The sequence below is a fragment of the Salvelinus sp. IW2-2015 genome, linkage group LG27, assembly GCF_002910315.2.
Source record: "Salvelinus sp. IW2-2015 linkage group LG27, ASM291031v2, whole genome shotgun sequence".
NCBI classification, from domain to species: domain Eukaryota; kingdom Metazoa; phylum Chordata; class Actinopteri; order Salmoniformes; family Salmonidae; genus Salvelinus; species Salvelinus sp. IW2-2015.
The window spans coordinates 879674-894199 of NC_036867.1; the positions used below are offsets into that span (position 1 = coordinate 879674).

Sequence of the window (14526 nt, forward strand, 5' to 3'; positions counted from 1 at the left end):
GTGTTAGTGTGTGTTGGTGTTAGTGTGTGTTGGTGAGTGTGTGTTGGTGAGCGTGTGTTGGTGAGTGTGTGTTGGTGAGTGTGTGTTGGTGTTAGTGTGAGTGTGCAGGAGTGTCACTGTATGTGTCATAGGCGAATATAGGCCTTCATATAAACAGGGCTGAAAAAAGTGACTGGTAGCAAGAACATATAAATACGCATGGTAATATACTAATGGTAATATATACAGTGCCTTCAGAAAGTGTTACAGACTGAATTTAAAATGGATTAAACAAATACTTTTGTCACTGGCCTACACACAATACCCAATAATGTCAAAGTGGAATTATGTTTTTCAAAATTATTACAAATGTATTAAAAATGAAAAGGTGAAATGTCTTGAGTCAATAAGTATTCAACCCATTTGTTATGGCAAGACTACATAAGTTCAGGAGTACAAATGTGCTTAAAAGGTCACATAATAAGTTGCATGGACTCACTCTGTGTGCAATAATAGTGTTTAACATGAGTTTTGAATGACTATCCCATCTCTGTACCCCACACATACAATTATCTGCAAGGTCCCCCAGTCGAGTAGTGAATTTCAAACACAGATTCAACCACAAAGACCAGGGAGGTTTTCCACCGCCTCGTAAAGAAGGGCCCCTATTGGTAGATGGGTAAACATATGATTATCCCCTTGAGCAGGGTGAAGTTATTTTGAAAATAATAATGGACAAATGTTGTACAATCCAGTTGTGGAAAGCTCTTAGAGACTTACCCAGAAAGATTTACAGCTGTAATTGCTACCAGTGGTGTAAAGTACCTAAGTATAAATACTTTGAAGTACTACTTAAGTAGTTTTTTGGGGTATCTGTACTTTACTATTTATATTTTTGGCAACTTTTACTTTTACTCCACTACATTCTTAAAGAAAATAATGTACTTTTTAGTCTATACATTTTCCCTGACACCCAAAAGTACTTGTTACATTTAGACAGGAAAATAGTCAAATTCACACCCTTATCAAGAGAACATCCATAGTCATCTCTACTGCCTCTGATCTGGTAGACCCACTAAACGCAAGTGCTTGGTTTGTAAATTATGCCAGAGTGTGGGAGTGAGTCCCTGGCTATCCGTAAATAAAATAAACACATTGTGCCGTCTGGTTTGCTTAATATAAGACATTTTAAATGATTTGTACTTTTACTTTTGATACTTAAGTGTATTTTATCAATTACATTTACATTTGATACTTAAGTATATTTAAAACCAAATACTTTAAGACTTCTACTCAAGTAGTATTTTACTGGGTGACTTTCACTTCAACTTGAGTCATTTTCTATTAAGGTATCTTTACTTTTACTCAAGTATGATCATTGGGTACTTTTTCCAAAACTGCTAACATGAAAAATGACCAGCCACACACAGCAGACTGACTTACTAGTGGATACATGCAGTGACTAGCTAGCATGCTAGCAGCTTCATTTTAAAATGTACCTAGGCAAGCCAGTTAAGAACAAATTCTTATTTTCAATGACGGCCTAGGAACAGCGGGTTAACTGCCTTGTTCATGGGCAGAATGACATATTTATACCTTGTCAGCTCGGGGATTCAATCTAGCAACCTTTCGGTTACTGGCCCAACACTCTAACCACTAGGCTACATGCCGCCCCATCATACAGAACACACCAACATGGAAGACAAAAGCCCTTTGTGTTTGGCTGTTGTCCAGGGTGTCCAGGCCTCTAGAGACCACTAATAGAAACAGCTCATTAAGGTCATAGTCTGGAATCCACAGAATGAGGATGAGGAATGTAAAGATAAGGAATACTGCATTAACATTACTGTGTCAATAATGGTGTTGAGTTCATGTGGTTTCATATTGACACTAAGGTAAGGGGTTAGAGGTTAGATAAATGGCAGAGTGTTAAAATCAACTTTACCAAAGTGACTACAAGGGCACAGAATTCCCTCTCACCCCCCTCCCGTTCCAACAATATCTCTTTCTCTTTTTCTCCCTCTCTTTTTCTGTTTGACATTGTTCTCAGGCCTTAGTAGGTCTTCATTGAAACCTCCCACAAAGGAGTCTGAGTCTGAGTTCTCCAGCCCTTGCAGTGTTGCATAGTGGTAGAATACAGTCCAGAACAGTTACAGAACAGAGCACAGAGCATGTTACAGAATTACACTACCAGTCAAAAGTTTGGACACGCCTACTCATTCAAGTGTTTTTCTTTATTTTTACTATTTTCTACATTGTAGAATAATAGTTTAGAGATCAAAACTAGGAAATAACACATATGGAATCATGTAGTAACCAAAAAAGTGTTAAACAAATCAAAATATATGTTATATTTGAAATTCTTTAACGTAGCCACCCTTGATGACAGTGTTGCACACTCTTGGCATTTTCGCAAAAAGCTTCACCTAGGGTGCTTTTCCAACAGTCTTGAAGGAGTTCCCACATATGCTGAGCACTTCTTGGCTGCCTTTCCTTCACTCTGCGGTCCAACTCATCCCAAACCATCTCAATTGGGTTGAGGTCGAGTGATTGTGGAGGCCAGGTCATCTGATGCAGCACTCCATCACTCTCCTTCTTGGTCAAATAGCCCCTACACAGCCTGGAGGTGTGTTGGGTCATTGTCCTGTTGAAAAACAAATGATAGTCCCACTAAGCGCAAACCAGATGGGATGGTGTATCGCTGCAGAATGCTGTGGTAGCCATGCTGGTTAAGTGTGTCTTGAATTCTAAATAAATCACTGACAGTGTCACCAGCAAAGCACCCCCACACCATCACACCTCCTCCTCCATGCTTCACAGTGGGAACCACAGATGCAGAAATCATCCGTTCACCTATTTTTGGAACCAAAAATCTCAAATTAGGACTCATCAGACCAAAGGACAGATTTCCACTGGTCTAATGTCCATTGCTCGTGTTTCTTGGCCCAAGCAAGTCTCTTCTTCTTGTTGGTGTCCTTTAGGAGTAGTTTCTTTGCAGCAATTCGACAATGAAGGCCTGATTCACAAAGTCTCCTCTGCTCAGTTCATGTTGAGATGTGTTACTTGAACTCTGTGAAACAATTATTTGGGCTGCAATCTGAGGTGCAGTTAACTCTAATGAACGTATTCTCTGCAGCGGAAGTAACTCTGGGTCTTCCTTTCCTGTGGCGGTCCTCATGAGAGCCAGTTTCATCATAGCACTTGATGGTTTTTGCGACTGCACATGAAGAAACCTTCAAAGTTTTTGAAATTTTCCGTATTGACTGACCTTCATGTCTTAAAGTAATGATGGACTGTTTCTCTTTGCTAATTTGAGCTGTTCTTGCAATAATATGGACTTAGTCTTTGACCAAATAGGGCTATCTTCTCTATACCACCCTACCTTGACACAACACAACTGGCTCAAACACATTAAGAAGGAAATAAATTCCACAAATTAACTTTTAACAAGGCACACCTGTTAACTGAAATGCAAAGCTGTCATCAAGGCAAAGGGTGGCTACTTTGAAGAACATAATTCCATATGTGTTATTTCATAGTTTTGATGTCTTCATTATTACTCTACAATGTAGAAAATAGTAAAAAATAAAGAAAAACCCTGCAATGAGTAGGTGTGTCCAAACTTTTGACTGGTTCTGTACATGAACCCTTAAACTACCCACTGTTAATCACTCTTTTCTCCTCTGTTTCTTCTTCTTCTTTCTTCTTCCCTTCTTATGTAAACGTGAAAGTGCTGTGTGTGTGTGTGTGTGTGTGTGTGTGTAGAGTCTCTGGTCTCTGTCTCAGGTCCAAACCTCCATGAAGCTGATGGAAGCTGCCTATTTCCTTGGTTGGTCGTATAAACGCTATTAAAATGGTTGTCCTACCCAGGTTTCTTTACCTCTTCCAATGTCTACCCAATTTCATACCACAAAGCTATTTTAAGAAACTGGATTCAATAGTAACTCCATTTTTATGGGATAACAAGGAGATTGGAGATTAAGAGTGAAGAGTGATAGTTGAGCATTTTTTATATATTATTCAATTCAAATAATTTTTTTAAATTACAGGAGACGGAGGAGGTATATTATAAATAGTTTTCTTGGTTTTAGAACTTTCTTTTTGTGTCCAGTTAGTGTAATTTATTTAAATTTGCTTTGCTAACTTCAGTAGCTAGCTAGCTACCAGCGTGATTGTGCAGTTTTCTCTGCCAAAATGGCCAACGCTGCCAAAAATGTTGTGACATTTTTGTTGAAAAACCCCTTTCATTCTCTGGGGTACACGGAAAAGGTGTGAATTAAAAGCGAGTGTTGACCTCTGCCTGAGATCAGATTCATGAAAAATAATGAAAATGTGAAGGCGTTCAATACCACAAGGGTATCAAAAGTATATCTGTTTAACAGGGAGCCTTTCATCAAGCCGCCTGTATTGCTGGCAGTGATGCCAACTTAGCAATTTTGTTGCTAGATTTAGCAACTTTTCAGACTACCCTGGCAACTTCTTTTTCAAACAGCACCTAGCAACAAATTTAGCTACTTTAAGCAACTTTTGAAAAGTGACTCAAATGCTAAAATGCGTGCATTTTCCCTCTAAATGACATAACAATGATTTTCTCTGTCACACACTCAGTCACAACACACGTGCCTGGCTGCAAAAGTGCATTGTGAGTGACGTCAGCAGCAGGCGCTCAGCTCGTGCACAGGCAGCAGCAGGCCAGCAGCAATTTCAGTAAATTGCAAATCATTGTTGGCTGACTGCAGCAGCAGTAGTACGGGTTCGATGAGCCAAACCCAATGAATATAGTTGGTCACGAATGTTTGATCTTAAACAGAACTTACAACATCAATCAACCTGTCTCAATCAATATTGTACAGCCAGAAGTACAGAAAAGAGTGGGAGTCTGTACCTGAACAACTGTCAAATCATATTTTTTGCCGAGATGGCCAGTCAATTTGAGGAACATTATTGTGTATTCTACGTAATGACGCAGTTTTACGTTATCACGCAATGACATCACAACGTCATTTAGCAACTTTTAGCAACAAACCAAACTGCCTCTAGCAACTTACCCTGAAAATTAGTTGGCAACACTGATTGCTGGCCTTGCCTGCCTTTTGGAAAGTCTGAGCCTTAGTCAAAAGGTGGGTACTGTGACCTGAAGAACTTCGATCGTTCAGCTCAACAGAATAACAAAAGCAGGGAGCGTATAAATGCCCACATCAGATTCAAGCTTCTTGGAAAAAGCTTATCAACACCACCACATTTTTGGGTATGCAAGAATTAGCTTTCAGAGGACACGACGAGAGGGAAAGTTCCGCCAACAAGGGCAACTACAAGGAGCTTGCAGAGGTCACTACACTCTACGATGCTTTACTTGCTGAACATATCAAACTTTCGACTGTCTTTTCTGGGATGTCGAAAACAATTCTGAATGATTTGATAGCTTCCATTGCATCATCCATTAAAACTTAGATTAAAGAGAGAGGTTGACGAGGCACATTTTTTAAACGTGCGCTCAACTAGGCTTTCCAATTCCCTCCGGTAGTTATTTACAAAGATGATAACACAATCACTCCGGACAGACACAAGCAATGTGGTGCCACACAAGACCTATGGTGCCACCAGTCTGACCGCTCTGGGACCTATGGTGCCACCAGTCTGACCGCTCTGGGACCTATGGTGCCACCAGTCTGACCGGCTCTGGGACCGTATGGTGGCCACCAGTCAGACCCGCTCTGGGCCTATGGTGGCACCAGTCTGACCGGTCTGGGACCTATGGTGCCACCAGTCTGACCGCTCTGGGACTATGGTGGCACAGTTGACCGCTTGGACCTATGTGTGCACCAGTCTGACCGCTCTGGGACCTATGGTGCACGCAGTCTGACCGCTCTGGGCTCCCCCCCCCCCTACTGGTGCACAGCTGACCGCTCTGGACCTATGGTGGCCCGTCTGACGCTCTGGGACCTAGTGGTGGTCACCAGTCTGCTTGCTGTTGTCAGTTATCATCAGGTATGTGGATGATCAGGGCTTTATTCAGGAATGTTTGTTGGGCTACTTTGATGTGTTAAGTGGGTGAGATGCGCCAGTTCTGGTTGTTTGACTTTATGAATTTTGAGATGTTCTGAGTTTAAACTTCATGGAGAAACTCGTTGTCCTAACCTAGCAATGGCGCAGCTGTAATGGAATGTATCTGCTATTTGTATTTCGGCTAAGTCCCCTCCTGTTCCCTGATTAAGAGGTGATGACCACTCCACTCCACTACCATTGTCAACTTTCTCCTGACATGAACTGAAGCCACGTCTCATGTGCCTGTTCATCCACTGGCACAATGACTGTTTCCCCTCCAAGCACTTTGAGTACCCTTATCAATTTTCTCTCATTACTGTATGTTGAGTCAATCACAAACACAATCACATTATGACACATTAACGATTTTACTCCTTGCTTGAATTAACTCATTCTTAGCTCTTTTGTCTAACTGTGTAGTGTGTTGTGTTATTGTTGAATAAAGATAGACAATACATAAAAAGATCAATTTATGTTTAATTATTGTGCAATTTATATAGGCTACGTTGAGGTTTTTCTTTAATTGCTTTAGGCTATCTGGTATTACTGCATAAACCTAAACTTTAGGGTTTAACTGTACACGAGGCAAATAGCCTACACAGCCAATCGACAAATAACGCTTTTGGGAAGGAGAGAAAATGTTAATGTCAACTCACGGAGAAAAAAATGACATTGTCGAAGTTTAAATCAATTGGACAAAAGCTGCGAAAGGAGAGTGTAAAGTAAAGAGAAAGGAGGGCCAGAAAAGTCATGTTTGGGAAAGATGGTAAGTTGTAAAAGAGGATGATAGCAGTGCTGGCTTTGTTATGTGTGATTATTGTGAGGCGCTATTCCAGTCACAGGACGGGACTTCAAAACCATTCCTATGGCACCTCAAGGGAACTGTAGCCTACTGTTTAGATTGGTTAAATGGAAACTGGAATCTGGACATTGACAAACAAGAATAACCTACTGTTTTTTTGGCAAACTCCAAGGTCCTCTGATAATACTAGTCCGATGCGAATCGACATCCCTTAGTTTTGAGAGAAATGTCTGAGTTTTGCAGGTGTTGCTCGCGGTTTGATCAAGAAAACAATAACTGATTCGATAAATTGAACGAAGTGCTGCGTATAGTTTATATAGGAAGGGCCTATATGTAGTGCCTTTCACAGTGAATGCTTTTGTTTATACGTTTTGTGCGACCGTATTGAACATCGTCAAATGGACGGACATTCTGGGGTAATATATACATAACCAACGTTCTCTACTAGTCCCGTTGTGAATAGGGCTATAGCCTTAATAATAAATCCTGCAGAATTAAGCATTTCTTTTATACACTAAATGTAGGCAACATATGGACTTGGGAACAGGAGTGGAGAAATATATATTTTCTTCTTTCTGCATCTTTAGAGAATGTAATACTCAGTTAGATACCGTCTGTAGAGTTTCTGTCTTCATCATAAAAGCTGATTAGTATTTCAACCACATAAAATATGCATCGAAGCAGAACTGAAATCTTATCAGGAACACGTTGGGTCGTTTTCAAAACTTTATTTTTCGTTACAACCGGTCAAACTGATGTCATTTGGACATTTTGCACATAAAGTATTTTTGTTGTTGCTTTATTGTATTTCTTCCCCAGTACCTAAACGTCTTTATTGTATTTCTTCCCCAGTACCTAAACGTCTTTATTGTATTTCTTCCCCAGTACCTGCCTAAACGTCTTTAATTGTATTTCTTCCCCAGTACCTAAACGTCTTTATTGTATTTCTTCCCAGTACCTAAACGTCTTTATTGTATTTTCCCCCAGTACCTAAACGTCTTTATGTATTTCTCTCCAGTACCTAAACGTCTTTATTGTATTTCCTCCCAGTATACTAAACGTCTTTATTGTATTTCCTCCCAGTACCTAAACGTCTTTAGGTATTTCCTCCCCAGTACCTAAACGTCTTTATTGTATTTCTCCACAGTACCTAAACGTCATTTATGTAATTTCCTCCCCAGTACTAAACGTCTTTATTGTATTTCCTCCCAGTACCTAAACGTCTTTATTGTATTTTCTCCCCCAGTACCTGATTGTATCTTCTATTTGTATTTCCCCCAGTACCTAAACGTCTTTATTGTATTTCCTCCACAGTACCCTAAACGTCTTTATTGTATTTCCTCCCCAGTACTAAACGTCTTATTGTATTTCCTCCCCAGTACCTAAACGTCTTATTGGTATTTCTCCCCCCATACCTAAACGTCTTTATTGTATTGTTCCTCCCAGTACCTAAACTCTTATGTATTTCTCCCCAGTACCTAAACGTCTTATTGTATTTCCCCCCAGTACCTAAAACGTCTTTATTGTATTTCCTCCACAGTACCTAAACGTCTTTATTGTATTTCTCCCCCAGTACCTAAACGTCTTTATTGTATTTTCTCCCCAGTACCTTAAACGTCTTTTATTGTATTTTCTCCCCAGTACCTAAACGTCTTTATTGTATTTCCTCCCCCAGTACCTAAACGTCTTTATTGTATTTCCTCCCCAGTACCTAAAAACGCTTTATTGTATTTCCTCCCCAGTACCTAAACGTCTTTATTGTATTTCCTCCCCAGTACCTAAAAGTCTTTATTGTATTTCCTCCCCATACCTAAACGTCTTTATTGTATTTCCTCCCCAGTACCTAAACGTCTTTATTGTATTTCCTCCCCATACCTAAACGTCTTTATGTATTTCCCCCCAGTACCTAAACGTCTTTATTGTATTTCTCCCCAGTACCTAAACGTCTTTATTGTATTTCCTCCCCAGTACCTACACGTCTTTATTGTATTTCCTCCCCAGTACCTAAACGTCTTTATTGTATTTCCTCCCCGTACCTAAACGTTTTATTGTATTTCCCTCCCCAGTACCTAAACGTCTTTATTGTATTTCCTCCCCAGTACCTAAACGCTTTATTGTATTTCCTTCCCAGTACTAAACGTCTTTATTGTATTTCCTCCCCAGTACCTAAACGTCTTTATTGTATTTCCTCCCCAGATCTAAACGTCTTTATTGTATTTCTCACCGCAGTACCTAAACGCTTTTATGTATTCCTCCCCGTACCTAAACGTCTTTATGTATTTCCTCTCCCAGTACCTAAACGTCTTTATTGTATTTCCTCCCAGTACCTAAACGTCTTTATTGTATTTCCTCCCCAGTACCGTAACGTCTTTATTGTATTTCCCCCGAGTACCTAAACGTCTTATTGTATTTCCTCCCCAGTACCTAAACGTCTTTTGTATTTCCTCTCCAGTACCTAAACGTCTTTATTGTATTTCCTCCTCCAGTACCTAAACGTCTTTATTGTATTTCCTCCCAGTACCTAAACGTCTTTATTGTATTTCTCTCCAGTACCTAAACGTCTTTATTGTATTTCCTCCCAGTACCTAAACGTCTTTATTGTATTTCCTCCCCAATACCTAAACGTCTTTATTGTATTTCCTCCCCAGTACCTAAACGTCTTTATTGTATTTCCTCCCAGTACCTAAACGTCTTATTGTATTTCCTCCCCAGTACCTAAACGTCTTTATTGTATTTCCTCCCCAGTACCTAAACGTCTTTATTGTATTTCCTCCCCAGTACCTAAACGTCTTTATTGTATTCCTCCCCAGTACCTAAACGTCTTTTATTGTATTTCGTCTCCCCAGTACCTCAAAACGTCTTTATTGTATTCCTCATACTACTTATATTCCTCCAGTACCCTAAACGTCTTTATGTATTTCCCTCCCCAGTACCTAAAACGTCTTATCTGTATTTCCTCCCCAGTACTAAACGTCTTTATTGTATTTTCCTCCCCAGTACCTAAACGTCTTTATTGTATTTCCTCCCCAGTACCTAAACGTCTTTATTGTATTTCCTCCCCAGTACCTAAACGTCTTTGCTCTGCGAAAGATGACAGAGAAAACTTCACTGATGTCAGCTAGATTGAAGCATTCATTCTATCGATCTATGACATTATTCTGGTGAGCAAGGCTTTATGTAGTCTTCTAGGGCAACATGCAATGACAGAAGAGAAGCTGCATGTATCTAATTATAGACAAGTTGACTAACAAATAGCCTACCAAAATGTCGGAAATTATAACCAGAAACATATCTAAATCACGCCCCCCAAAAATTGTTCTGCGGTCTTTGACAGCCTATAGCGCATTTTCTATATTTGCTGGTTGGTACTGTATGTGGGCCGCACTTTATCACATGTATTCGGGCGGTAGCAGATGGGCTATTAGCAATTGCGGGTGGTTGCAAGTGAACAACAGCTGACCTGCGCACCACTAGCATGTAGGTAAGTGCACGTTAGGTGTGTGTGTGTGTGTGTGTGCTTGTGTATGTATTATAAGCCCCTCCTGGAAAGGTCTCTCCTTCATCATGACATTATGAATTTCCAAAAACGGTTCCTGGAGTCACAGAGAAAGAGACTTCCATTCACTCCTGCTTTCTCACCCTCTCTGTTTCCTTTCTCACCCTTATCTGTTTCCATTCTCACCCTCTTTTTCCTTTCTCACCTTATCTGTTTCCTTTCTCACCATCTCTGTTTCCTTTCTCACCTTATCTGTTTCCTTTCTCCCCCTCTCTGTTTCCTTTCTCACGCTCTCTGTTTCCTTTCTCACGCTCTCTGTTTCCTTTCTCACCTTCTCTGTTTCCTTTCTCACCCTCTCTGTTTCCTTTCTCACCCTCTCTGTTTCCTTTCTCATCCTTCTCTGTTTCCTTTCTCACCTTCTTTGCTTCCTTTCTCACCCTCTTTGTTTCCTTTCTCACCCTTCCTGTTTCCTTTCTTTTGCTTTCTATGTATGGAAATAATGTATGATTCAGTTACCTGCAGGTACAGTACTGAATTACCCGACAGACTTTAATCTAGGTATTAAAAACATACACACACAATTTTTTGTACACAAGTGGTACTAGCCAGGGCATGTTGTTCTTTCTCAGAGCTTGTGCTAGAAAGCAAGAGAGAGAGAGGACAGCAACAGCAACACAATTAGACCCAACCAAATCATGAGAAAACCAAAAGAGAATTACTTGACACATTGGAAAGAATTTATCAAAAAACTAAGCAAACTAGAATGCTATTTGGCCCTAAACAGAGAGTACACAGTGGCAGAATACCTGACCACTGTGACTGACCCAAAATGAAGGAAAGCTTTGACTATGTCCACACTGCCCACAAAAGGAGATGGAAACAGAGCTGCACTTCCTAACCTCCTGCCCAATGTATGACCATATTAGAGACACATATTTACCCTCAGATTACACAGATCCACAAAGAATTAGAAAACAAATCCAATTTTGATAAACTCCCATATCTATTGGGTGAAATTCCACAGTGTGCCATCACAGCAGCAAGATTTGTGACCTGTTGCCACAAGAAAAGGGCAACCAGTGAAGAACAAACACCATTGTAAATACAACCAATATTTATGTTTATTTATTTTCCCTTTTGTACTTTAGCTATTTGTACATCGTTACAACACTGTACACAGCCATAAAAGGACATTTGTAATGTCTCTATTCCCTTTTAACTTTTTGACTGTAATGTTTACTGTTCATTTTGTATTGTTTATTTCACTTTTGTTTATTATTTATTTCACTTGCTTTGGCAATGTTAATAAATGTTTCCCATGCCAATATAGCCCTTTGAATTGAGAGAGAGGACCACTGCTGCAGGGAGTAGCCCCTGAGAAAGAGAAGGAGAGTGGCAAATAAAAAAAACGACACACAAGGACTAGTCTAGTGTAAATCAATAGGACTAGTCTAGTGTAAATCAATAGGAGTAGTCTAGTGTAAATCAATAGGACTAGTCTAGTGTAAATCAATAATAGGAACTAGTCTATGTAAGATCATAGGACTAGTCTAGTGTAAATCATAGGAATAGGAAACTGGACTAGTCTAAGTGTAAAATCAATAGGACTAGTCTAGTGTAAATCAATAGGACTAGTCTAGTGGTACTAGTAAAATCAATAGGACTAGTCTAGTGTAAATCAATAGTAGAAATGATAGTCTAGTGTAAATCAATAGGACTTAGTCTAGTAAATTCAATAGGAATGTCTAGTGTAAATCAATAGGACTAGTCTAGATGTAAATCAATAGGACTAGTCTAGTGTAAATCAATAGGACTAGTCTAGTGTATATCAATAGGACTAGTCTAGTGTAAATCAATAGGACTAGTCTAGTGTAAATCAATAAGGAGTAGACTGATACAGTTCCTTATGAAATAGTGATGCATGCTTTAGTCTAAGTGACAACACCAGATGTACACTGTGCTCTGGAGGTCAGGTCCCCAGGGGGGCTCTGTGCCAGCCCAGCCAGCACTCACCTTAATTGGGGAGACCAGGGGCAATGACCACCCGCCAGCCACTGCTCTGGATCTCTCACCAGCCAGGTGGCAGCGTGTGTTGTGTCTCTCAGTTGTGAGAGTTGTGTCTCTCACACACACAAATACACACACACACACAGACAAACTCATGCAAGAAGACACACACACACACAGACACGCACCATCTGCAATTATAAAATAATGGCAACCGTAACAAGACACACCCTTTCCTGAGCTAGAAGACAAACAAGCAGAGACGGGGAGAGACAGAGAGAGAAAGAGTGAGAGACACGGTGACAGTTTCACTGACCTGTACCCACTCAGGGTGTGAGAACCCCATCACGTCGGAGCATCTCTCTCTCTCTCTCTCTGTCAGAAGACGGCAGATCTAACTGTAGCATCTCTCTCTCTCTGTCAGAAGACGGCAGATCTAACTGTAACTGCGAGTTGGAGTGAGTGTGAGAGAATGACAGAGGGAGGGAGAGACGGAGAGAAGGAAGGAGAGACTAGGGTAGGACCATTGGATAAAGACATGTCAATCACTGGCAGACAGCCAATGGGGAGCTGGGGGTGAGATTCATGGCCAGAATCTCCCGTCACTGGCATCTGTCTGTCTCAATCAAACTCATACACTCCACCCATGCTGTGTAAGTGTGTGTGCATGTGTCCTTGCCTGTGTGGTTGTGACAATAGAATCCATCTTAGTCTTAGCTTACAAGGTCATGTGACACATTGAGGACATTCCAGTGACGTCTGGACCTAACATTCTGCTTCACGCACCCATGGGTCGTTCCACCTCAAAAAGCACCATCTCAGCTTGTTCTGAAATCATTTATGTTGTTAGAAACAGATGAGCATTTCTGCAACAATATTTTGTTGGAAAATGTTTTGATCTGAGACATTAACCTAATTGATTGCATCCAAATTGGCCATTTTAATTCATAGGATTCGTATAATAGTCAATAAATATAGTACCTAATATCCAATTTGGACCAATCTATTTTCAAGCAATGATTAAGACACGAGGAATCCAAAGAAACTGTCAAAACCCACCGATGAACCCTCCAGTCCCCACGCCAACCCCACCCCGACAACAAGTATATAGCATCAGTCCTGTCTGACCAGTAGTATGGAGCTGTGTCTCAGAGCATCTTGTTTCTTCATCCTATATAATGTATTCCCAGTGAATTTGGGGATGTTTTTCCCCTGTTCTGACAATATAGTCATTGAAGTTGTTAGGTTTACGTCCCTTCCTGTTATTACCTGGTTCTGACCACTAGATGGTACTGTTCCAGGTGATTTATTTTGAAAGAATTTGTTATCCACTGTTTCAAACTCTTAGCAATTATGGTACAAATCCAATGCAAGTCAATGGCATCTATATTAGCATTGTCACGCTCCATCCTGACGTACGTAAACATTTATTGTGTAACTCAATGATGTTACTTATAGATGATTTGAATATGAAGCCAGAAAGTGTTAATAAAGGTATTAAAAAAGTTTGCATTTCAAACAGTGGACATGGAAACAAAACCAAAACATAGGTTGATATCATAACTTGTCCATAGACTGGTGGGTGAAAGGTCATATAGTGGATGGTGCCTAATGGAAATCTGCTATCTCCTATAGAGTCCTTTCATATCAGGTCAGCTTAAGGGGAGGAGGAGGAGAGGAAGCCACTTCAAACGGTAGAGATAGCCAACACCATATAACTCACATCAGTGGCTTGGTAATAATCTGTACAGCAGGCTGGTTTCTTATTGGTCTCTACAGGCACACATGCGTCATATATATATATATATATAATATACACACACACACACACACACACACACACACACACACACACCACACACACACACAACACACACACACACACACACACACACACACACCACACACACACACACACACACACACACACAGCCAGTGTGTGTGTGTATGTTTGAGTTTCACCAGTGTGTGTGTGTATGTTGGAGTTTCAGCCAGTGTGTGTATGTTGAGTTTCAGCATATGTGTTGTGTGTGTTGAGTTTCAGCCAGTGTGTGTGTGTTGAGTTTCAGCCAGTGTGTGTATGTTGAGTTTCAGCCAGTGTGTATGTTGAGTTTCACCAGTGTGTGTGTGTTGAGAGTTTCAGCCAGTGTGTGGTGTGGTTGAGTTTCAGCCAGTGTGTGTGTATCTCTCTCTTTGG

At 40.5% G+C, this 14526-nt stretch overlaps 1 protein-coding gene across 1 annotated transcript in view; it reads right to left on the minus strand.

Annotated features, from left to right (window-relative positions):
* LOC111953312 (traf2 and NCK-interacting protein kinase) overlaps nt 1-12726 on the minus strand; it is a 31190-nt gene extending 18464 nt beyond the window's left edge. Inside the window, exon 1 of the mRNA XM_023972520.2 lies at nt 12646-12726. Within this exon, the coding sequence (XP_023828288.1) occupies nt 12646-12675 (30 nt within the window). The 5' untranslated portion in view covers nt 12676-12726. The remainder of the gene's footprint in view (nt 1-12645) is intronic.
* Between the last annotated feature and the right edge of the window lie 1800 nt (nt 12727-14526).